At 39.0% G+C, this 23,888-nt stretch overlaps 4 protein-coding genes across 6 annotated transcripts; 3 read left to right on the plus strand and 1 right to left on the minus strand.

The window, feature by feature from the left end:
• The first annotated feature begins 81 nt into the window (after positions 1–81).
• Positions 82–4,316, plus strand: LOC146695386 (glutathione S-transferase omega-1-like). Of its 2 annotated transcripts, none has more exons than XM_085477507.1 (6): positions 82–197; positions 2,124–2,232; positions 2,314–2,536; positions 2,631–2,732; positions 2,824–2,930; positions 4,009–4,316. In XM_085477507.1, exons 1-6 carry the CDS (start codon positions 170–172, stop codon positions 4,157–4,159), a joined length of 720 nt encoding a protein of 239 aa, XP_085333633.1. In that variant the 5' UTR covers positions 82–169; the 3' UTR covers positions 4,160–4,316. The 2 variants fall into 2 exon arrangements, with proteins under 2 accessions (XP_085333633.1, XP_085333634.1); XM_085477508.1 differs by having other exon boundaries at positions 133–197; positions 2,128–2,232.
• A 1,568-nt stretch (positions 4,317–5,884) lies between these two features.
• Positions 5,885–10,024, plus strand: LOC146695387 (glutathione S-transferase omega-1-like). Of its 2 annotated transcripts, none has more exons than XM_085477510.1 (6): positions 5,885–6,324; positions 8,081–8,189; positions 8,320–8,542; positions 8,728–8,829; positions 8,941–9,047; positions 9,758–10,024. In XM_085477510.1, exons 1-6 carry the CDS (start codon positions 6,288–6,290, stop codon positions 9,906–9,908), a joined length of 729 nt encoding a protein of 242 aa, XP_085333636.1. In that variant the 5' UTR covers positions 5,885–6,287; the 3' UTR covers positions 9,909–10,024. The 2 variants fall into 2 exon arrangements, with proteins under 2 accessions (XP_085333636.1, XP_085333637.1); XM_085477511.1 differs by lacking the exon at positions 5,885–6,324 and adding an exon at positions 7,162–7,328.
• A 3,743-nt stretch (positions 10,025–13,767) lies between these two features.
• LOC146695388 (glutathione S-transferase omega-1-like) lies at positions 13,768–17,367 on the plus strand. The gene is made up of 6 exons (XM_085477514.1): positions 13,768–13,902; positions 14,567–14,675; positions 14,779–15,001; positions 15,095–15,196; positions 15,404–15,510; positions 17,162–17,367. The coding sequence occupies exons 1-6, from the start codon at positions 13,875–13,877 to the stop codon at positions 17,310–17,312; spliced, it is 720 nt and encodes a 239-aa protein (XP_085333640.1). The 5' UTR covers positions 13,768–13,874; the 3' UTR covers positions 17,313–17,367.
• Positions 17,368–17,420: 53 nt separating this feature from the next.
• Positions 17,421–23,671, minus strand: itprip (inositol 1,4,5-trisphosphate receptor interacting protein). Its single transcript, XM_085477512.1, has 2 exons — positions 23,550–23,671; positions 17,421–19,972 (listed from the first exon to the last, which is right to left on the minus strand). The coding sequence occupies exon 2, from the start codon at positions 19,933–19,935 to the stop codon at positions 18,322–18,324; it is 1,614 nt and encodes a 537-aa protein (XP_085333638.1). The 5' UTR covers positions 19,936–19,972; positions 23,550–23,671; the 3' UTR covers positions 17,421–18,321.
• Between the last annotated feature and the right edge of the window lie 217 nt (positions 23,672–23,888).

The raw sequence follows: 23,888 nt of genomic DNA on the forward strand, positions 1-23,888 counted from the left end.
ATAGTAACCCGCCTTTCACACTATTGGCTGAGGCGCTGTTTGACACGCCCACCACGGAAATAGTGTATAAAATTAATAATCAGCCATACTGCTTGCTCTCTGACTTTCTTTCTCGGTCAGGTGTAGTCGGTCACCGTTTCGGCTCTTCGTCTACCACTTCAAGTGCAACATGTCCACTGAAAAATGTTTCGCTAATGGTAAGACCTACGCTGTTACTCGGCTAAAACTGGAGGCTTTCTATTGATGAATTTTCCTCTGCCCTGAACTGATTACAGGGGAGAATTTAGGAAGTAACGAGATACAACACTAAAGCTAAACGCAGATACACTGTAATTGCAAATCAAATAGCCCATTTAATGGACTCATTTTTAGTATGTGTCATCAAACGCAGTAGCGGTTTTTGATATGGGCGACACGCGCGGTTGCCCGGGGCGGCATCGTGGCGGGGGGCGGCATCACGGGCATCGGTAAAAAAATAAATAAAAATAAAAATTGCTCGTACTCATGCTGCCCCGACGTCATGCCAGTGCATACTGGAAATGGCATAGGCACCGATCGGTTTTCTATTGCCCATTTGCCTCCGTTTGCGAGGTGCTCCTGCTGCTTCCGGCACAGGGAGGAGAGGGCGGGGCGGCGGGGGAGTCACTGGCTGGCTGGAGCAGCATCTAATAACCAACTCGCAAAATAAAAACAAAACACCAGACATTATGATACAGACTTATAATTTGCACCAATGTTTTTTTTCGAAATTCTATACGCGAAAAGTGAGCGCGAGAGCCCTCGGTGCGCCTGCTTGCTGCTGAAGTCAAAGTAAAACTTTATTGTCATCTCCGCTACATACAGTCCAGTATATAGAGAGACGAGACGACGAGGCTCCACAGCAGTGCAAGTAAACAAACAATATATATAAGAAGAGTAAGAAAATAAATATGCACTTTAGGACCAGGGGTAAAGGGATCAATAACAATTTAAAATTTATATTTTACAGTTTGATGATTTAAAGTCTCACACACACACAACCCGTCGAAAAGGGAGCGGCCCTGCTGCTTCCAAATAGAGCACATTTCATTCATAATGATGTAAATCCAAGTCCATTATGTATTCATGATTTGAATCCTGGGTTGTGTGAAATCCCAATACACCCTAGACAAAGTGAATCTGTGAACTAAGGTGTAGGTCTGTTAGGTTATGTTGTGGTGCTCCTCGTTATGGGGGATTTGTGTTCATACTGGAGTGCAAAATTAAAACCAATGGAAGATGGACAAGAAAAGTTCAAAGCCATCAGGTGCTCAGTTTAGAAAAAATAGAAAAGAAGAGGAGGAGAAACGAGCAAAAGATGCAGGTAAGCAGACGTGTCATTGGATAATGGCAGGTCATCCTGAAACAATCAGAATCAGAATACTTTATTAATCCCTAAGGAAATTATGTGGGTTACAGTTGCTCCAAGAAGAAATGGTAAAAATAGCAACAGTAACAGACTAAACTCCAAACAATACATTATGTTACAGGTTTTAATATTAATTAGACATTGTCAATTGTTGATTTGTCCTGTTCTCATTGTATGATGAATTATGATGGCTGTTTGGTAGCTGTTTGCATACTATGCATACTCTCTCTCTTCATATGTGTGTGTGTTTCTCTGGTGAAATTCAGTATGGGTCCGACAACAGTTTTATGTCAATGGACAATCCTTAGTGTGTGTGTGTGTGTGTGTGTGTGTGTGTGTGGGGTGGGGGCAGGAGGGGGGGGGGGGGGGGCAGAGGGTGTGTTCGCCCAGGGCGCCAAACAGGCTAAGACCGCCACTGATCAAACGTGTTGTGAAATAAAGACTAAATTAAGAGCATACAGCTGCCAGTCTACAACTGCATCACATTTTCTGTCTCAGCTATGACGAAATGCTAAAACATAAATTTGCTGTGTCCTAGGTCTAACTCTAGTGACAAATAACTGTGCAGAAATAACAGAAAAATAGCCCAAACAAAAAAATGAAAGCAGTAATACTTGACAGTTTCTTCTCGGAGTGGTTAATGAAATCAAAAAATAACTTGATGAATGACCCTCAGAAGTCTTTCCACCTCAGTATTTTTTTATTCTAGTTTTTAAGCTTTTCTTGTTTCCCTCAGGTAGTGCCGCACCTGGTCCAGTGCCCAAAGGCCACATTAGACTGTACAGCATGAGGTTCTGCCCTTTTGCCCAGAGGACCAGATTAGTGTTGAATGCCAAAGGAATCACGTAAACATGCATTTTATTACAATTGATTTTACAAATCTCATCCCACTCACTGAACATAACGTAGGTACTTTTGTGTTTCAGATATGACACCGTCAACATCCACCTGAAAGACAAACCAGACTGGTTTCTTGAGAAGAATCCTCTTGGTCTTGTCCCAACGCTTGAGACACCTGCTGGTGAGGTGATATACGAGTCACCCATCACCTGTGAATACCTGGATGAAGTTTACCCTGAAAAGAAGCTGCTTCCCTCCTCTCCCTTTGCTAAGGCTCAGCAAAAGATGATGCTGGAGCACTTTTCCAAAGTATGTTGCATGAAAACTTTAATAAAAATGTTAAGGGTTTGGTTTTTGTTTTTCAACCATCACCAAATAATTGTAATGTCACTATTTTCTACAGGTGACACCATACTTCTACAAGATCCCAATGGGTAGAAGGAATGGAGAGGATGTCTCTGGACTGGAAGCTGAACTGAAAGAAAAATTAGCCAAATTAAGTAAGGTAGGTAATGTATTTGAATCCCGTAGTTTCTTTGTCCATTAACTCAAAATGTAATATTACAGCTTGTAAAGGCAAAAATGTTCAATCATAGGACCTTGCTAACAAGAAGACCAAGTTCTTTGGTGGTGATTCCATAACAATGATTGACTACATGATGTGGCCTTGGTTTGAGAGGCTGGAGACCTTTGAGTTGCAACAGTAAGTAGCAGTCTTTAAGTTTAAAGGGTGTTTAAAATGAATGTTTAACTCATACAATAATTTAAAGAAACTTGAGGTCATCTGAGTGGAACCTAACTATACAAAGGTTTAGACAAGAGAAAGAAGAGGGATTCCCACATTGATCAGTGCTATTTGTCATTGTTCCTTTTGTGAGACCAGAAGGGTATGCTATGAAGCAAGTGGTATACTTTCAGGCTTTCTTTGTGTTTGTTGGCTTGTCAAAACTTGAGAACCCAGTGAGACACTACACGCCTCACAGTGTTGGATTAAAGACAGATTTTCTGCATTGCGCTCAATGCACAAAGGGGGACACATGACATAATTTCGCTCTTTCGCCACACAATGTGGATCAATCGAATGCGGCCTCCTTTTAGTCATAGACATTATCAGAGGAACTGCTGATAGGGACCCATAAAGAATCACTATAAAATCCATATAATGGCAAAAGGAGCTCCAAGTAAAGCAATGCTGCAGGGAAGAGCAGATCTTAAGAACTCCTAAGTTATATTTATTTTGCCTCTTTAAAATTGAAAGTGCAAAGTGAATTTTACAGATGTTGATGGTGTTAAGCATAATTTGCAAACATTGATCAAATAAGGTAAAAGAAGAGTGGGCTCCTTGACAGGGAAAACTCTAAATTTGTGCTTAGCACACTTTACTGATGCATTAATCTCACTTGATGATAGTTACGAGTTGACGAGTGTGGTTACATTGAATGCTGCCTTGTTCACATAGCATGTTTGCAACAGCATTTGAGTCACTGAGTTTGAGTCCAACAGCTTCAGCCTGTGTTTTTTAAGTAAGAGTGGTGTTGGTTAAAATTAAATCTTAGTTCATCTTTATTAATGGAACCTGCTCTTATTGTATTATTGTAGGGTCTTTACTTTACAATATAAAGCGCCTTGATGCAATTGCTGTTGTGATTTGGTGCTATTTAAATCAAACTGAATATTTATATTACTGAAACAGAACGTCTCATTTGCCTAACGTTTTCATTTATCTGTGTATTCATGTTCTGTCATTCAGTTTTCTTTAAATTACTTTCTTTGTCTTCTAGCTGTCTGGATGGTACACCTGAGCTGAAGAAGTGGACAGAGCGCATGCGGGAGGATCCAGCTGTTAAAGCCACCATGTACAGCACAGACACCTACAAGGCCTTCTACAAGACCTATGTTGATGGGAAACCTGACTATGACTATGGCCTGTAGAAAATTAGCAGTGAGACCACTGAACAAAACTCTCAGCCGTCCTTTTATATGTCCGATGAGTCAGGTCTGTATCAAAATACTGATGTGGCACGTGTAAAGGGAAACATCTGAAGAACAAATGTGAATAACTTTTTCAATTAAATATCCATGAAATGATCATCCTTGTTTGTTTGGGTTTTTGTTTGTTTGGGTTTTTGTTTTGTTTTGTTTTTTTTTGGGGGGGGGGGTTTGTGCTTTAAAAAAAACAAACAATTTCATGCTTTTCTCCAGGCCACAGAGTGTGGTCATTTGATAAACTGGAGCTCCACCAAAACAATACAAGAAAAATATCAGATAAAGTGTAGAGATCAGTCCCATCTGAAATGTGTGACCACGCTTCAGTAATTACTCTGAACAGTGTAGTTTTGGTGATTAAAATCTGCCACCACTAGGTGGAGCACTTAGGTAGTCAGCCTGGTGTTATGTAACTGACATGGGTGTTGCTCAGGCTTTTAACAGTGCTGATTCATGTTGGTCTGTATTATTTTTGTTTATATATATTTGCAAGGAAAAAAAGACATTGTTTGAACTTTTAATTTCTCAAGAAAAATGCAATGAAAACTACGTATAGTGAAAACTGTGCTTATTTATGACCAGGATTCCTGGATTGCAATGGAGCTGCAGGTGCTGCGGGTCAACAAAGGAGGACAGAGTTAGTCAGTACATGTGTGCACTGGTGTGGCTGTTGTTGTTGAAGGTGCACACAAAGCTTTGCACTTAAAATCCAATGCGCTGTGTAGGAGTAACTATTCAAACATTACAGTTTGAATAACAGTCTATGAATTAATCATATTTCAAAAAGGGACGGCATTTAGTCGAAAACCACAAAAGGAACCAGCAGAAATGGTCCCTCTGGGCTGACACTCGGTCAGTAGTGGAGAGAGTAAAGGAAACAGACTCACATGAGATTTAAAATGGGAAACATCCGGTGAAACAAAAGGACAAAAGTCAGATTCAGATCCCGATGGTCAAAAACTTGCACCTGTATAATCAGCAAAGAGAGATTCCTGTTTTTGATGAAGATCCTCCGCAATTCTCCATTTATTAGAGCTTTTTTGCTCTGTGTCTGAAAGCTAAAGCAGTCTAACCAAAGGTTCCAGACAAAAATATACATTGGGTGAAATAATGATTTGATCCCCTGATAAATTTGTACGTTTGCTCATTTACAACAAAAAGAGCAGTCTCAAATTTTTATGGTAGTTTCATTTTATTGGTGAGAGACAGAATATCAACCAAAAATACAAAAACAAAAAAACAGACATTACATAAAAGTTATAAATTGATTTCCCTTTCACTGAGTGAAGATTACAGACAGATGTTTCTTCTGGGTCTTTCTTTGTGTGGTATTTTTCCAACTTATAAATTTCAACTTACAAATTCTGCAGGGAGTCAAATAACAATTTCCTCCACTGTGGTAAAAGATGTCAACCACCTGGAATCTTTGAAAAAGTATTTATATACAAATGAGCCCATCAGTTTTTGGATAATGACACTTTTTTGTAGTCCTGCCTCTTTACATAACAGTAGATTTTAAATTCTAAAAAGTCAAGATGTGATTGAAACGGAAGACTTTCAGCTTTAATTAAAGGGGTTTAACAAACATGTTGCTTTAACTAAAGAAATTACAGCCATTTCTATCTACACACGTGTTTGGGGTGGGTTTTTTTTTTTTTGGGGGGGGGGGGGGTGTTAAGATTTGCTGAGAGGCAGTTTTGTGGCAGGTGAAACCTGTAACCTCTTCAATACATGACAAAATAAACAGATCAAAAGATCTTGAGTTGATTCCAAATAGCTGTCTGAGAAAGCAAAAGATGCTGACATGTTAACCTGCAAGAGATCCATCATTTGTCATCACAGCCTTTATTCACTGCGACTCAGTGAAGGCCAGGATTTAGAAATGGCTTCCAGTATTGGCTTCTGAGAATAAAGAGAGCAACATTTCTGTGAAAACATGTCTAACAGCAACAATATCAGAAGGAGACAAAGGGGGCGGTAATCTCGCAAAGTCATAACTAGTCTTACTTTCTTCTGGGTTATGTAAAAACAAGACAAAAACGGGGAGTGGAGTATCTGCAAAGTCACTGTGAATATGCGTTACACAAACGTCTATCCTGGCGGTTTTAAAGGTAAAAGTAGCCCAGCTAGTCAACTATTAACACAAGTCCAATTTATCATATAAATAGTGACTTTTATGTGCCTGAATCAGGCGGGTACCGCCTCTCACAGTGGATGCTCCGAAGATAGGAGACAGTTGATGCGGTTTGTCTTTACTGCAATTTAATAAGAGATACGATGAGAAATGCTTTTAAGAAAGTAGGCTACTGAGCAGCTTCACTTACCAATGGTTTTTTTTTTATAAATCAAATGTGAAATAAATAAATAAAAATACTTTTTAAAGTCTTGTGTTCAAATAGATTACTCAAGGAATTCCTTCAAGATTGTTATCTTAGCCAGTACAAACACACTTCATTTCCAAGTTCAGGAGGTTCACGAGACACGTTTTCCCCACATGTGTTACACAACATTGAGTTTTGCAAACATTTTGTACTGCAGGAAATGACCTAAAATGTATTTTTAAAAAAGGGGGTATAAAAATTACACCGACAAAAACCAACATAGTAATGATAATAAGCTACATTCGAGTGAAAGAATTAAGCATCTACACCCTTACCACCTCCACAAGAATTAAGATATATGTAGGTAAGTAGCAGCCAGTGCTGCTAATCAAAAGCAATCGATTCACTGATCATCAACAACTGTGACCACGAGGAATTGTTGCAGCAAATTCACCTCAAGATTAAACCGTACAAGGCTCAGGCAACTGTCAATAATTCAAGAGCAACATCTCAGAGTCTAAGTTAACACAAAATATAAAGTTCGTGACAGTACAGTTAGGAAAAAAAACGAATAAGCATTGTTTGTTAGAATTGGTTATGACTGGTTTCCAGGAAAACGCCTCTTATCTCCAAGAATAACATGGCAGACTGATTGGACACGCCCACAAGTGTATAAATGAAAAGTTGAGCAGCGCTGTTCACTGACACCACTCTGAGCTCGGTCCGTTTCAAGCCCTTTGATTCACACATTACTTCAAGTGCCAACATGTCCGCTGAAAAGTGTCTCGCTAAAGGTAAGACTCTAAAATATTACTCGAGGAACTGAAGGCTGCTTATAAAGCTCAAATGCAAAAAGCTGTTTCCTTCTGCTCGCATGATGAAGAGTTATTATACCGAGAGCAACATTTTTACAAAGTCATTCTTTAGACCTAAGTAACCTATTCCTTCCGATTTTAAAGCAGGTAACTGCAAATGGTCCTTATAATTATTGCTTCATTAACATCTAAATACTAAACTCTATGAACGTTAATAAACATTATGTGGCTTCTCTGAAAACAAACAGACGTCAGAAAAAAAATATTCGCACTAAAGTACAGGCATAAATAAAACTGCAACATTCACTGTATTCAAACAAAGATATTTGTGATGCTGGTTTAAGATTGGTTCCATAAAGTTTAGGATGTTAAGTAAAGTGTAAATAAGACAAACACAATCAAACCCTTGAATTGACAATACAACAACCTGATCCAAACTTGCAAGTATAAAATTACTTTAAATTCACTGTGCTTTACAGTAATAGCAGAGTATTTTCTGCCACGGTTGTTCTACTTGAAGGTTAATTGGTAAAAGTTTTTACACAATCCGCTACCGACCTGTGATTTATGTCAATTCTGCAAGTAATTTTAATGCATTGCTTTTCTGGTGGATTATTACAACCATATATGACTTTAATTTTCAATGTGAAGCACAATGCATACATTTAAATACTGCCACCTGCTCTCCTTGTTACTTTTTTTAATGGATGAATCTTTTTCGTGTCTCTCAGGTAGCGCTGCCCCTGGCCCAGTCCCTAAAGACTACATCAGGGTTTACAGCATGAGGTTCTGCCCTTTTGCCCAGAGGGCCAGACTTGTGCTCAAAGCCAAAGGAATCAAGTAAGGCTACTCTTTATTCTAGTTTACTGTACAGATGAAAAATCATGATAGTACTTCAATCTATCAGATGTCTGCTTCAACATGCCCACATAACCTTCTGTTTTTTGTTGTTGTTGTTTGTTTGTTTCAGGTACGAAACTATAAACATCCACCTGAAAGAAAAACCAGAGTGGTACCTTAAAAAGAATCCATTAGGTCTTGTCCCAACACTGGAGACACCTGCTGGTGAGGTGATATACGAGTCACCCATCACCTGTGAATACCTGGATGAAGTTTACCCTGAAAAGAAGCTGTTTCCTTCCTCTCCCTTTGCTAAGGCTCAGCAAAAAATGATGCTGGAGAACTTTTCCAAAGTAGGTCACACAAAGACTTGCATATAAATCTTGAGCTTTGGGGGGGTTTATCAACCATCACCAAATAATAATATTGACATCTCCATCTACGCTACATCCAGATGAACAGCATCAACTTTTGGAGATTTACTTACCTGAATGATTGAGCATGCATCAAGGAATATTAAAATTGCTGTTTTCTACAGGTGATACCGTACTTCTACAAGATCCCAACAGGTAGAAAGAATGGAGAGGATGTCTCTGGACTGGAAGCTGATCTGAAAGAAAAGTTTGCCAAGTTAAATGAGGTAGGCCACACCTTTGAGTATTCAGTATTAGGATGATTATCTTTCATTACTGTGCCTGGTTATTTCAGAGTGTTAAATACAACTCTAATGAATATAACATTTCATTTTTAGTGTCTCGTTAACAAGAAGACCAAGTTCTTTGGTGGTGATTCTATAACAATGATCGACTACATGATGTGGCCGTGGTTTGAGAGGGCGGAGGCGTATCAGTTCAAACCGTAAGTTAGACTAAATAATAGCTTTTCCAAATGTTGCTGTTTCTTACAGACAAACAGTGAAAGTTTAACTCTTTTGTGTGGACCTTAACTCAACTAGAGATGTGCCAGTAACCAATCTAGATCAGGATTTAACTATTTTCACCTCAGAAAACTGGTGCTTGTGGCAAAAAATAACTGTGCAACGTTGGGATCACTGTACTTACTGACTTTAGCAGATGCTAATGCAAGACACAGCAATTCACAGAAGCAGCCTGAAGACTCTGTCTGCTGCTTTCTACATAATCTACATAAACGTTTGCTACATAAATTATATTTGGTTCTCAAGACTATGGAAATGTCGACTGATTTTCAAGGCAAAAAGGCAGAGCTGGTTCTACAGTAGTGGAAAACACGTGTTTTTACAGCCTCAGAAAGATTTTTCAGATTCCCAGTTTGGCTGTTTTTACTTAAATCAAAATAAAAAGTAATTTAAGGTCTAATGTATGAAGAAAATTCTAAGACTTTTAAGACTTCATTAACGTAAAGTAACAGTTTAACATCAAAATCATGTTTTTCCTCCCTTGTAACACTGACTATCTGTATACAGTATATCTATATTTATTACCTGTGTGCTGAAGTATTTACATCTCACTCCGTTACTGAAACTATTGCAAACAAATGGGTGTTCAAATTTACTTGTATTTAAATGGCTCTACCCTTTGTCTTATTAGGTTTTTGGATGGCACACCTGAGCTGAAGAAGTGGACAGAACTCATGTTGCAGGACTCGGCTGTCAAAGCCCTCATGTTCAGCCCAGACGCCCACAAGGCCTTCTTCAAGACCTTCCTTGATGGAAACCCAGACTTTGACTACGGCCTGTAGGAAGTTATTGATGAGAGTATCAAACAAAACCTTCAGCCTTCCTTTAATGTCACTGTGTTACTTTTATGTTATTGTGAAGAGCGATAGTGACTGAGTTTTCAATAAATTTGTTCATGAAATAACTGTCTTCATTCTGATTTTTCTAGTTGTGCTTTAAGACACATAAAAACAACACAGTTTCCCATTCATGGTCCCATTTAATAACCTAGATCTCCCTGTCCAAAACTTTGACATCAACACATTAAAAAACATCACAAGCAAAATGATGAAAGCAAGCTCAAACAAGCAGTCAAAGATACATACAGTAATACAATCTTTAATAGCTGCCATCAGATCTGCAACAGAAACAATGATACATAAAACACAGTTATACAAAGCAGACAGTGCACTGTCTTCTTAAAGATTCCTGTGTGGCTCCGTATAATATAAGAGGTTTTTATGTTAACATTTCCTGCTAAAATGTATCATCCTACATGCAGATTACTTGTTTCTGCTTCTTTGAGGAGCTGAGGGACACCTGTGTCAAAGTGTCTCTATTACTGTCATGTCCACTGAGATGTTGAGGATTTTCCCTCAGTGCCTGATCAGCTGTATTCTCCAGAAAATGATAAAAGAAAGCAGCTACAAAAAAAAACAATTACAAGTTTACATATCAGCCACAGCTGAAATAACTATTGTACATGGGAGATCTATGGGAGATTACTGTACTCTACTTGATAACATTGTGACCACTAGGTGGAGCAGGGTTGCTACTAAGCAGACTGAGGCTGTGTCCCAATTCAGGGTCTGCACGCTTGAAGTACGCGCACTACGCGTACTACGTACGGTGCGTACTATAAGTACGAGAAGTGCGGAAGTGGGAGGCTCGTGAAATGGGACAGTATACGCTTCGTCGCGCTGTTCAGGTTGCCTAGCAACCATGATACTAACCGCGAGACACGTTACATACAGCATTGTTTGACAGAAATGAAGGAGAAAAATGTTTTGTTGGTCATTCATTTTTGTCATGACATCACTTTGATTAGTTGAGTATCTGAGGCTGAGACCACGGGACTGTAAAACATGATTGTTGGGCTTCATTTCTGTACTGAACAGTCATTTAAGATTAGTTAGTAAATGACAATTAGTTAATGTTGGTCATGAGACTAAAGTCATCTCACTGTGGTAATGTAAATATAATATGGCCAATATTATAGTATTGTCAAATTATTATGACTAATATATATATATATATATATATATATATATATATATATATATATATATATATATATATATATATATATATATATATATATATATATATATATATATATATACACACATACATACATACATACACACATATATACACATATATATAAAGGCATACTACCCTTTAGGGCTAAGCCCCGGGTGTATCAAATGTCTGCCTCCGCCTCTGCTTCATACTTGACTGTGCTGGTTATTGTTTATATTTTTGTGAGTTAAAAACAATCAAGAAGATCGCAGAAATGCAGCAATATTATTTACAAATGATTTAAGGAAAGCAGCCACAGTAAAACACTGCAAGTCTAGATATCAGCCACAGCTGAAATACCTGTGAAATTAACACGATGTATAACAAAACAAAAATATGCGTAGAGCATCTAAACCCAATAGAACAAAATCCTGAAGTTTCAAGATGGTTATTATAACACAGGAAGTCATAATAAAAAGGCATATGATATATGAAGGTAAAAGTAACAGCAGTCGTTAACAGAATATATTGTATATTCAAACTTTGAATCATAACATTTTTTAGTGCAAATCAGAGGCGGAGGAACAGACAATTTTCTAAAAGTTTGATCATTTGAGATGGAGTGACCCAGGTCTCGAAAATGAAGAATATGCACATATTTAACTACATCATTTTTAGAACTATAATTAGAGTATCACCTGCAAACTCTCATATTTTGTTCTATTTCAGATTTGCTTAAATCCAGTATGAAAACTGAATGAAATCTGGATTTTTTTTTTTTTCATTTTTGTAACTAAGGCAGTATTCTTGCACGTCACTAACAGTATCAACGCTCTTTCACTCCAAGCTGTTTCCTATTATTCTCTCTTAGCAGCATAAAAATAGGCGATGTTCTCTGCAACTCTGTACAAAGCTTCCTGTTCTGCACAGTTTCAGTCTGGCTAAGCAATCTAATGACCTATGACACAGTTTATAACTTAAAAGGTGGCCTCTAATATACTGGCCTGTTATTAAATGCATAAAACAAAATACACTGCAAATAAGCACTAGAAAATATATTTTCCTATTAGTATTCTACATGTTTCCTTCTGAATAAAGTTATATTCAACTATACCTTTGAAAAAACATCAGTAGTTGTCTTTTACGGTTCAAAGTTGTGGTCACATATGAGACTTAGGAGGGTTTTTTTGTCTTCATATTTTAATTTAATTTTAATATTCTTTTAATACATTTGTCCCAAATGACAGATTCTGGTTCATTTTGATAATGAAAATTCAGTTTTATTTGTATTTTATTTAATTGTATATTGCCAAATCACAACAAGAGTTGCCTCATGGCATAACAATATTTAAAGACGGTATCCCAAAGTATTTCTACTGTAGAAAAGAAACATGAGAAGTTTCAGGCTTTTATCTTTAGTAGTCTTTAAGTTATTTATGTTTAAACACTGCCTCAGTTTCAATGTGCAAAACAAAAGGCCTGAAAATGGGTCAACTGACCATTTTCCAAAAAGATATATCTTAAAGTATTTCAGATATGAAGATATAAAGCAAATTTTATACTATAAAAATTTTATGCAAATTAGAGATGGCCAAGCAGAACGCTTAGGCTGATTTGAGAGGCAATGACCCTCATGAGAAAATAAGCAAAGAAAAAATCTGGAGTTGATTCAAACAGGCGGCGAAAGGAAGGAAAAGATGGTGACATATTAACCTGCAGGGGATCCATCATTCATCATGACAACTTTCTTTGCTGTTCCACAGTAAAAGCCAGACTTCACAAAGGGTTTACAGTTCTGGCTTCTGAAAAATAAAGGGAGCAAAATGTCTGTAAAGTCATGATTTACAGTGAAGATGTCAGAAGGAAACAAAGGGCAAAGTATTTGCAATGTCATTATGAGTATTCATTACATAATCACTTCTGACAGTGTTGAAGGTAAAAGAGAAGCAGCTAATTCACTGTTAACTATTGATCATAAAAACAATTATCTTTATGTGACTGATCTAGGAGGGCGCACCCTCTCACAGGGTGAGTGTGATTTCTCTTTACTGCAAGCTGAAAATGGTGATTGAGGGGGTGATGATTAAGGCTTGTTTTGTTTTGCAGAGGAGCATGAACACCTCTGCATAGCAAAGTATTCTAGAGTCAAATTTGAGGACATCTGTTTGACAGCTAACATTTGGTCCAAAGTGCAACAGGACAATAATCCTAAGCACAGCAGCAAATCTACAACAGAATGGCTGTAAAATAAAAGACTCAAGGTGCTTCAAGGGCTGAGGTCCAGACACCAAACTGCCTGAAGTGCTGTACTCCTTCAGAGAGCTGTACATAAACAAATGCCCCAGTTAACGGAAACAAAGCTGGAGAGACGAGTGGGAGAAAATTCCTCTACATGTGAGACACTAATAAAGTCATCAGAAAACCATTGCTTTACATTACTGCTGCCAAAGTTGGTTCTGCAAGCTGCTGAATCATGGGGTGTGCTTCATTTTCACTAAAGTGCACAAAGTCCGTGTTGTGGGAACTTTATTTGTCATATGACTGTCTGTATGAGCAACATAGTTTAAACTTCCACGGCGGCTCCTTTGAAGAGAAGAAAAGAAACACGTCTTTACCAGCCTTCTGAGACAACGGTGGGCGTGTCGACTCAGTTTGACACGCCCACCGCGGAACTAGAGCGTAAAATATAAACTTTAGCTCCGTCCTTTACAGTCTGTTTCAAATCATTCGTTATTTCAAGCGCCAGCATGTCTGCTGAAAAGTGTCTCGCTAAAGGTAAGAAATAAAGTATTACTCTGTTAACTGAAGGCTGCTTATCGATGTGAAATGCAATAGTTTTCTCCCTCCGATTCGATCTGTGGTAAGGATTTAGCTTCGTTTTTTACAAAATCATGCTTTAGTCCTATGAAACCTCTTCGTGCCGATTTGAAAGCAGCGCCAAACGGTCCAGGTGATTATTGATTTATAAACGTTTATAAACGAAACTCTTTATGCCTGAACCAATTTGTCTGAACAAACAGCGACTCACTGTGGCGTCTCTGAAAACAAGCAGACGTCAGGAAAAAAAAAAAATCCAGTTGAAGTACAAGCACAAATGTATAAATGTGCATAATCCACAGTCAGCTGCCCTGTAATCAAATAGAAATGCTAAATTCACTGTAAGTTTGAAAATAAAGGTCAGTTAATGCTGTTTCCAAAAAGCTTGGGATGTTGTGTAAAAATACTACGAAGACAAAATGCTGATGTGGAAGCACAACATAACCCAAACTGTCAGCTATAAAATTACTCTGAAAATTATACTACTGTACAAAATAGATTTTTTCTTTTTTCTTTTTTACTTTAGTAAAAGTTAAACAGGAGAAAAGTCTTTACGTAATCCCTCTTCAGGTTTCCCTACTGACCAGTCTTTTAATGGAAGAAACATTTTTGTATCCCTCAGGTAGCGCTGCCCCTGGCCCAGTCCCTGAAGACTACATCAGGGTTTACAGCATGAGGTTCTGCCCTTTTGCCCAAAGGACCAGACTGGTGCTCAAAGCCAAAGGAATCAAGTAAGACTACTCTTTATTCTAGTTTGCTGTAGAAATGAAAAATCATCACAGTCATTCAACCTGTGCTTAAACATGCACACATAACCTGCTTTTTTGTTTTCAGATACGAAACCATAAATGTCCACCTGAAAGAAAAACCCGATTGGTATCTTAAGAAGAATCCTCTTGGTCTTGTCCCAACGCTTGAGACACCTGCTGGTGAGGTGATATACGAGTCACCCATCACCTGTGAATACCTGGATGAAGTTTACCCTGAAAAGAAGCTGCTTCCCTCCTCTCCCTTTGCTAAGGCTCAACAAAAGATGATGCTGGAGCACTTTTCCAAAGTAGGTCACACAAAGACTTGCATATAAACCTTAACGTTTTGTTTTTTGTTAACCACCACCAAATAATAATATTAATGTCACTGTTTCCTACAGGTGATACCGTACTTCTACAAGATCCCAATGGATAAAAAGAAGGGAGAGGATGTCTCCGGACTGGAAGCTGAACTGAAAGAAAAGTTTGCAAAGTTAAACGAGGTAGGCCACACCTTTGAGGCCTCTGGTTCCTTTATCCATTAACCCAACATATGAGGTGATACACTGTGTGTGAATGAGTGTGTGCCTGTGAATCACAGTCATTGATCAAAGGTTGTTTTTATTAAAACGAATAAGTTTATCTTTCCTGTCAGTGCCTGGTTATTCCAGTTAATTACAACTCTAATAAATGTAACATTCAATTTCTAGGACCTCGTTAACAAGAAGACCAAGTTCTTTGGTGGCGATTCTATAACAATGATCGACTACATGATGTGGCCGTGGTTTGAGAGGGTAGAAGCGTATCAGGTCAAACAGTAAGTAATAATCTTTACAGATATTTAGCCTATAGAAAATTGTAAACATTAAAAAAAAAAAAAAAAAAAGGTAAACTGTGGGGAGCCTAAGTATATTATTTACTAGAAATGTTACAAAAGTTAGAAATGAACAATCGAGAGAAGCATCCTTTTCTAAAACCGACATGTTTTACACTTTAGTTAGTGGAGTCTGTTCTTCCTGTGCCACTAGTTCCACTATTGTGGTCAACAGAGATAAATTTTACCTTAATCTTTTTACTCCAGCTTTTCCAAATGTTGCCGTTTTTGTTTTTTGTAGAGATGGCACGATACCACTTTTTTTAATGTCCGATACTGATATCATAAATTTGGATATCTGCCAATACCGATATGAATCCGATATAGTGTGTTTTTTTAATCAATAAAAATGTTTTTTAATATCTTGCTGCTTTTTGTATAAGTTCATATTCAAGTTACAAAAAAAACAAACACTAAAGCTATTCTGTTATACCTGTATGCAAAAAATATACTGCACCCAAAATATTTCATAGTTCAGCAATACTGATCAATCTAATAAACTTAAACCTACTCCATCCTCCCTATTCTGGTATTTTAAAGAGTAAGCAACCTAACTAATAGGGTTGCAAATTTCCAGCAAAAAAAAAAATAGGGAACCACCCCCCGCCCCATGATGCTTAATTGACATAATCAACTTTAATTTGATGCAATGTGGGGGAAAAATGCACAGAACTCAATTATTTTTCAAGAATAATTAAATAGATTCAGCATCTTTCTTCAACAGAATTGCAGACTGCACAGATGGTACCTTCCCAAAGGAAAAAGTACTATAGCTTACTAGGGTATATTAGACTTAATAGTTACTATATACAGTAATGGACTTCTATACATTTTTCATCAGATTAAAAATTTGGGTGTAAAATTCGGATAATTATTTATTAAAAGCTAGACATTTTAAATGAGAATAAGAAAGAAAAGTATGTCTTTGTGCCCCCTTTTCCCTGTTCATGCCCTATCGGCCCCCCTGGCTAAACTTTGCTAGATCCGCCCCTGCACGGTTACCAGCTACGTAGAAAAAGATCCTGGTGTAGAAAGTAATATTAAATAAATTCTAACAACAGCTTAAGCTTCAACGTGCTGCTGTTGTTCAGTATCGGACCGATACGTAATATCGGATCGGTCCATCTCTAGTTTTTTTGTTTTTTTTTAAAAGACAAAGGTGTAACTCTGCCAAATGGGCATTGCTTGCTGTGTTTTATTGCCACAGCAAGCACTGTGTCCATAGTTAGCAACACTGCTCATGTATTCCTCATGTCTCTTTGAAACCAAAAAGAGGTCATTCACCAGCTGTGCAACTAGTTTTAAAGCCTGAGCCGACTCAAAAATTTAAAAAGAAATGGAAATGTGTTGAGGATATTGTGCACTCTCAGTCAAATGTCCGATTTTGTGGCGAGTTCACTGATCCACTTCTGCACCTGGAAAAAATGCCTCTCGTTTGTCTCTTTAACGGAGTAACAAAGTGACTTTAGCGGAATATTTATTACCGTGTGCCGAAGCTAATGGATTTACTTTTCACTCAGTTGCTGAAACTATTACAAAAATTGAGTGTTCAAATTTACTTGTATTTAAATGGCTCTACCCTTTGTCTTATTAGGTTTTTGGATGGCACACCTGAGCTGAAGAAGTGGACAGAACTCATGTTGCAGGACTCGGCTGTCAAAGCCCTCATGTTCAGCCCAGACGCCCACAAGGCCTTCTTCAAGACCTTCCTTGATGGAAACCCAGACTTTGACTATGGCCTGTAGGAAGTTATTAGTTAGAGTACTGAACAAAACCTTCAGCCATCATTTAATGTTACTGCATTAGTGACTATGACTGATTTTTCAATAAAAAAATAAAAATACTGTCAATGAAATGACAGCAAATTTGATTTTTCTATTTGTGCTTTAAGACACATAAAAAAAATACATTGTTTCCCTTTTATGGTCTCATTTAATAACCTAGAGACACACACAGTAAAAATATAACAAGCAAAATTCAGAAAATAAGCTCTAGCAAGCAATAAAAGATACATAAAGAATAACAATCCTTAATAGCTGCCATCGGATCTGCAACAGTAACAATGATACATAAAACACAGTTATACAAAGCAGACAGTGCACTGTTTTGTTAAAGATTCCTGTGTGGCTCCGTATAATATGAGAGGTATTTATGTTAAGATCTCCTGCTAAAATGTAGCATCCAGGAGCCGAGGGATACCAGTGTCACAGTTAGTATATATTGCTGGCATCTCCACTAAGATGTTGAGGTTTTTCCCTCAGCGTCTGATAGCGGTAAGCTGTATTCTCAAGAAAATGTTAAAAAAAAGCAGCTGCAATAAAACCAAGTCTACATATCAGCCTTCTATTTGTGACTACTTTACTTTGGTTGATACAATCTGCAACCACTAGGTGGAGCAGTGATGCTGCTGTTTTTAATGGTACTGAGTCGTGTTGGCACGTGTTTCTTCACGACTGTGCTGTTTTTTGTTTTTATTTCAATCTAAACATTTATTACAATAAGATTGTAAATAATATTTCTGGGTTTCTCCACTAAATTTTCCAGTTCCTCCTTTAGCATCGGTGTTAGCAGTAGACCATATTTTATTTAAAAAGGTTTTGTAAGTAGCAGCTACGGCAAAACCACTACAAATTTAGTTACCAGCAAGAGCTGAATCAGCTGATGCGCGTGCACCTTTTGTTAGTAACATTACTTATAGTATCACTGAACGATATGTCTGATATATGTGTCTAAAATAGTTCAGTTGCTGAGTGCCTATAAACTTTCATCCAGGCTGTGATGTAAACCTCCGTTTGATAAGTACGGTGTATACTCCTGTATGAGCACAGGTGCATTTCTCAGCATCTCCTGAAAATGCCTGACTGTTGCTGCATAAAGCTCCCTCTGCAGCACCAGTGTCCTGAACAGGTTGATGGGCTCTGCTCTGCGAATCATCTCAGGAACCTGGACCTCTTCTGGCACTTTAGTGTTGCCAAACATGACATGGTTAAGTCTTTTCTCCTGCAGGCTCCTCTGCACAAAGCTGAGCAAGTCCTGGACCCTGTGCTGCATACTCTCAATGCTCCACGTGATGGTCTTTTTACTCAGCAACAAGTGCAACAGAGCAGTCTTTAAGTGATAGTTTGTAAGGGCACTTTTTCCAGTTAGCCCTGATTGCTTTTTGTGTAAGAAAGTAACAATCTGGAGGCAGTGTAAATGACAGGAATGTTTTGGTAGGCGTTTAGAAAAATGTTTCAGCAAATTCCTCTCGTAGACAGCAACAGATAGGGGCCAGTATGGGTCTGGGAAGCTGTCAACATCCGATGGAAAGTGCGAGACAAAATAAGCATCTGTATCCTCAAGCTGGACCACCGGAATGATGTTCATTACGATGATTTTTCCTGACGGGAATCGGATCTTCAGCGCACCGGCAGCATCCAGGCTGCGAAAGGTAACATCAAAGTCATATTTGTGAGAGATGCGTCCCCACGCTTTGGTTACAGAGATCTGAAACCACTTCATGACTTGGTCTTTCGCCAAGCAGTTTGTGTCTCTGGAGCACAGCAGTTCATCAGGACTGAGACTGACTTTGGGTGTGTCATTTCTGCCATGCAGCAGACAAAGCATGTCCTCTCCGAGGTTAGCAGAGCCACAGAGACAGCCCCCACTATTCTCCCCAGGTGTGGTCACCTTTATCTTCCCACTGCCCTGCATATCAGGAGGTATGTCACTGGAGGAGCTGCACCACAGGTGGTACTGAAAGGAGTGCGGATCTGGAGGTGAGAAAGGCACGATGAGGTCACATGTGAGCGGTTTGCAAAACTTCCAGGACTCAAACATGCTTCCAATGCCAACAAAGTCCCCGACTTCCATGTCTGTGTCCCTGTTGCACACGCTCCTGAGTGACTCGAGCAAGTCATCTGCAAAACCCTCGACAAACTCCCTCACCCTCCAGTTTTCATGTGCTGAAGTGTAGGTGCATTTATCACAGAAGTTACTCAGGATGTCCTTATCCAGTACCATCATCCTGGGGTTGATGGAACCACTCTCTGAAAAAACCTCTTCCTCCTCAACTTGCCGGACTTCTCCATCAGCCAGATCCACCCTGCACATCTCGATGGTGAAGAATATTATAAAAGACACCGTGCTCCAGAAGTACCAACTATAACCTTCCTGCAAGCTGGTCTCTTCCTGCTTTGAGTCCATCTGTGAAAGCTCTTTCTCCAACTTGGCCTTCTCCATTTCCAGTCTTGCCTCATGCTCCCGCATTCGAGCGATCAGCTCCTCATCCTGATCCGGGAGTGTGGTGTTTTCATGCGGAAAGAGCGAGGGATGGTTTAATATGGCAGCAGCCACCACCACGCACAGCCGTGCAATGGCCCCCTGCATCTTCAGCTCGTTTCTAATGTGCACATTCAAGCAGATCCTGAAATAGAAACATAAATACAGTCAGAGCAGATACAAATGGTTTAGGGCAGCGGTCCCCAACCTCCGGGCCTCGGACCGATACCGATACCATTAATCGTTTGGTACCGGCCGCGAGAGTTGAGGCTCAGGTGTGAAATGTATGGCTTTCAGGGTTTTTATCGGTTTTCAGCGTTATTTTGTTATCGTTTTTATCGTTAACTCGGTTTTCCTGGGTCTTTTCACGTGTGTTATGAATAAATCTTATTTTTTTCGGTACCGGTACTAGTTTTATTTTGTTGTATTAAAGGCCGGTTCGTGAAAATACTGTCAGGCATAAACCGGTCCATGGCGCAAAAAAGGTTGGGGACCACTGGTTTAGGGCAGTGGTCCCCAACCCCCGGGCCACGGACTGATACCGGTCCATGAATCGTTTGGTACCAGGCCGCGAGAGTTGAGTCTCGAGTGTGAAATTTGTGGTTTTCAGGTTTTCATCGTCATTTTGTTATTGTTTTTATCATTAACCCGGTTTCACTGGGTCTTTTCCCGTGTATTACGAATAAATGTTCTTTTTTTGGTAGCTGTGCAGGTTTTATTTTGTTGTATTTATCCGTGACACCTTAAAGGCCGGACCGTGGCACAAAAAAGGTTGGGGACCACTGGTGTAGGGGTGATGTATAAAATCATGACATATTTGTATACAAAATCCAGTTATTTTTGATCAAGCTCTCCACCCACCAAGGGAAGCACAGACTGTACCTCTAAATATAGAAGAAGTGCGCTGAGTGACGCACTTGTCCAGTATCAGGCTTTGCAACACAGGAGGAAGGAAGACCGAGCCCATGAGAATAACTTTGCCCTCCTCCGATAAACATATTTAGTTACCACACATTGTGCCTGTTGACATTTATATCCTTTTATCGAAGATATAGCAAAACAATACTGCTTTCTTAAAAGAAAGAAAATCCAAGTTTGTACACTGTGCAATTCAGCATCAGTGTAAAACAATACAGAAAACAGTTTCCATTGACTTCATATCTACTTTCCTAGATTTCAACAAATAACCAACATGCAATATACAAGGAGAAAGAGGATATTACATAAATGTCTTTCTTAAGCTTCAAGTTTGCCCCTGTGTGATGCTTATACTCACTATTTAGTATTGTGTTACAGATGTTTAAAGGGTAGGAGATTAAGAAGCATCCGTGCTCGGCTGGCCGGACTGAAAAACGGAAACTGTCAACTCTGACATGAATAAAATCTTGTCATAAAAGGTGCCAAAAATGAGGTTTCCTCTAGCACACAAGTGAAACAAGAACAGGGAAGTATGCATCGTGATCTCACCGTAACATCATGAGATGATGAACTGTTCTCTGCAAGACTCAAGATTTTAAAAAGACAGCGGTAATGAAGTATGTGAGGCCAAAGAGCCGGGGGAAACTTCCCATGACTTATTCACTGGGAAGATTTCCAAGACTTGCATTAATGAGACCACCCAAACAAACACTGCGACAGCCAAGAGCCTCGAGACGTAGCTCTTCTCAATCATTTTGGAGTAGCGATTGCTACATAACAGAAACATAACTGGAGACTGACTCTTTTCAAGTATTTGCAACTGAGGGTTTACAGAAAGTCAGAGAAGAACAGACTGTCAGAGGTGGATCAAGTACCCATACTCTTCAATGAAACACCATCATGTGAAAATATCAAAGCAGTGTTAAGTGTGTTTTTTTAATCACACACTTAACACTTAGGAAGGGTAAAAGAAAGGTTTTAATTCCCTTTATTTCAGATTTCTAGTTCAAGTTCAAGTTGGTAAAAATGGCAAAGGGGCAGATTTCATAAACGATTAGATTTCACAAAGTACCTGCACTTAATATATAATTGCACTGATGATCAGTGCAGCTTCATAAAAATATTTCTCTGCCACGCATGCATTTAAGAAGAAATTCTACAGACATAGCTGAAGTTAGGCACCTTTATTAGTCATCCTGGCAACAGGAAGCTTGTCCCAGTTTATGTTTATGCTTAATTTATTTAAAAGGTCATGAGCAGTTATTTCCATCATGTAAAATCATGTGAAAGACAAATTCTTCATAGGACTCTATGCACTCCTATAAAAACTAAGTACACCCTATGACTCAGTAGCTTGTAGAACCATCTTTAGCAGCACGTGATGTAATGACACTTGTGGGCATTTGTTTGTGCATAGCTCTCTAAAGTTCCCACCATGGTGTTTTGATCAGGTTAAGGTTTTCTTTTTCAGCAATTCTGTTACAGATTTGCTCCTGTACTTGGGATCATTGTCCTATTGCACCTCCAAGTTTGGCTCGAGCTTGAGCTGTCAGACCGATGGCCTCAAATTTAATTTTAATACTTTGGTATACAGACGAGTTCTGTGGCTGCCAAACAACCCAAATCATCACCACTTCACCACCGTGCTTGAAAGATTAGTATAAGGTTTTTGTGTTGATATGCTGTGTTTGGTTTTCTCACACTGTGGTGCTATACATTATATCCAAACAGCTCCACTTTGGTCTCATCTGTCCAAAGGATATTGTTCAAATGTAACTTTGCAAAGCCATACCGCCATATTCTTTTAAGAGAGACAAGGTTTTCTCCTGGAAACCCAGCTATAATTTTTCCGTTTTTATTTTAAACATTTAACATGCTAACTGAGGCCTCAATTTGCTGGGACGTCCACTGCTGGGCAGATTGTGACATTTTGTTAACACACTCCAGACCAGCAAACTGCCAAACCTGTGCTTTTATAGAGGTGGTGACACTTGACAGACTATCCACTAATAATGCCTATTTGAATAGCAGTACCTGGCTGCTACTTACCCTCCTAATTCCTGTGGAGGAGTAAGGGTGTAGTTTTTCAAAGGCATGACTTTATGCAAGGTTTAACCACGCAGGCTTCATTTTTTTTATCTGCAGTCTGTGGCAACTTAGAGGTTTTTATAAACAGCAGATGAAATGCCAAAGCATCTAAATATAGATACGAAACAGAAGCGTATAAATGATGAAGCAAAGACATAACCGTATATACATATGATTTGTTTTGTTTTTTGCAAATATTCTGATTTAGGAGCAACATGAAATATCCTGCGTTCAAACGAAACCTACTTTAAAATGATTCATACGCACAGGAATGAATGAAAGATGTTTCCACCACTGTTGCTGCACCACCCTACATCCAATTATCTCCTGGTGTTTTTTGGGGGAAAATACTAAACAGCGACTCTCCCACGCTGACGTAGCTGCGTGCTGACACAGTGACGTGGTTAATAGCCCTACGAGCGGTCACCTCCTCTGTTGTCTTAGCAACAAAATAGAGAGGGACTAAAAAAGGGAAACAGACTAAAAAAATATTATTCCACACTCATCACTCACTTCACAGGCCGGTCGCTTACCACACGCTGCTCCGTTTCATCCTGCGTGGAGCTTCATAAAGCAACAAAGAGCAGCTTAAACGTGCCTCGCGTAATCTGGTAAAATAACTGCACGCTTAGCAGCCTGGAGCTCCTGTCGTCCCATCAAGTTTGGAGACGTGCGCGTAAAAGACGAATGCTATTGTAAAAAGTTAGCAGACCTACCCGTGTGGTGTTTCTGGGTGAGTTCATGGTGATAAAGTTCATCGTTCGGGTCATCCGGTGAGAGCAGCCTCATGCGAGTGGCGCGGGGACCGTTTCTCAGCTTCCTTCTGACATTTCCTCACTGCGCGCTCCACCCATGCATAGACAGAGGGACCGCCCTGCTTCCTCTCATCACCCAGAACAGCAGGGACTTTTATGAAATGTGAGGAGCATAAATTACGTGCAACAATTCTTAATGTCATCCAGAATTTTAAATACATCTTAAATAAATTTTATATTTATATAAAATATTGCAATTTAAATCAACTTCACAACATTTAATCGTAGCCATGTTACATT

This window comes from Copadichromis virginalis, linkage group LG13 (assembly GCF_057382275.1).
Source record: "Copadichromis virginalis isolate Kocher_CV1m ecotype Utaka linkage group LG13, C_Virginalis_male_GT1.1, whole genome shotgun sequence".
Lineage (NCBI taxonomy): Eukaryota > Metazoa > Chordata > Actinopteri > Cichliformes > Cichlidae > Copadichromis > Copadichromis virginalis.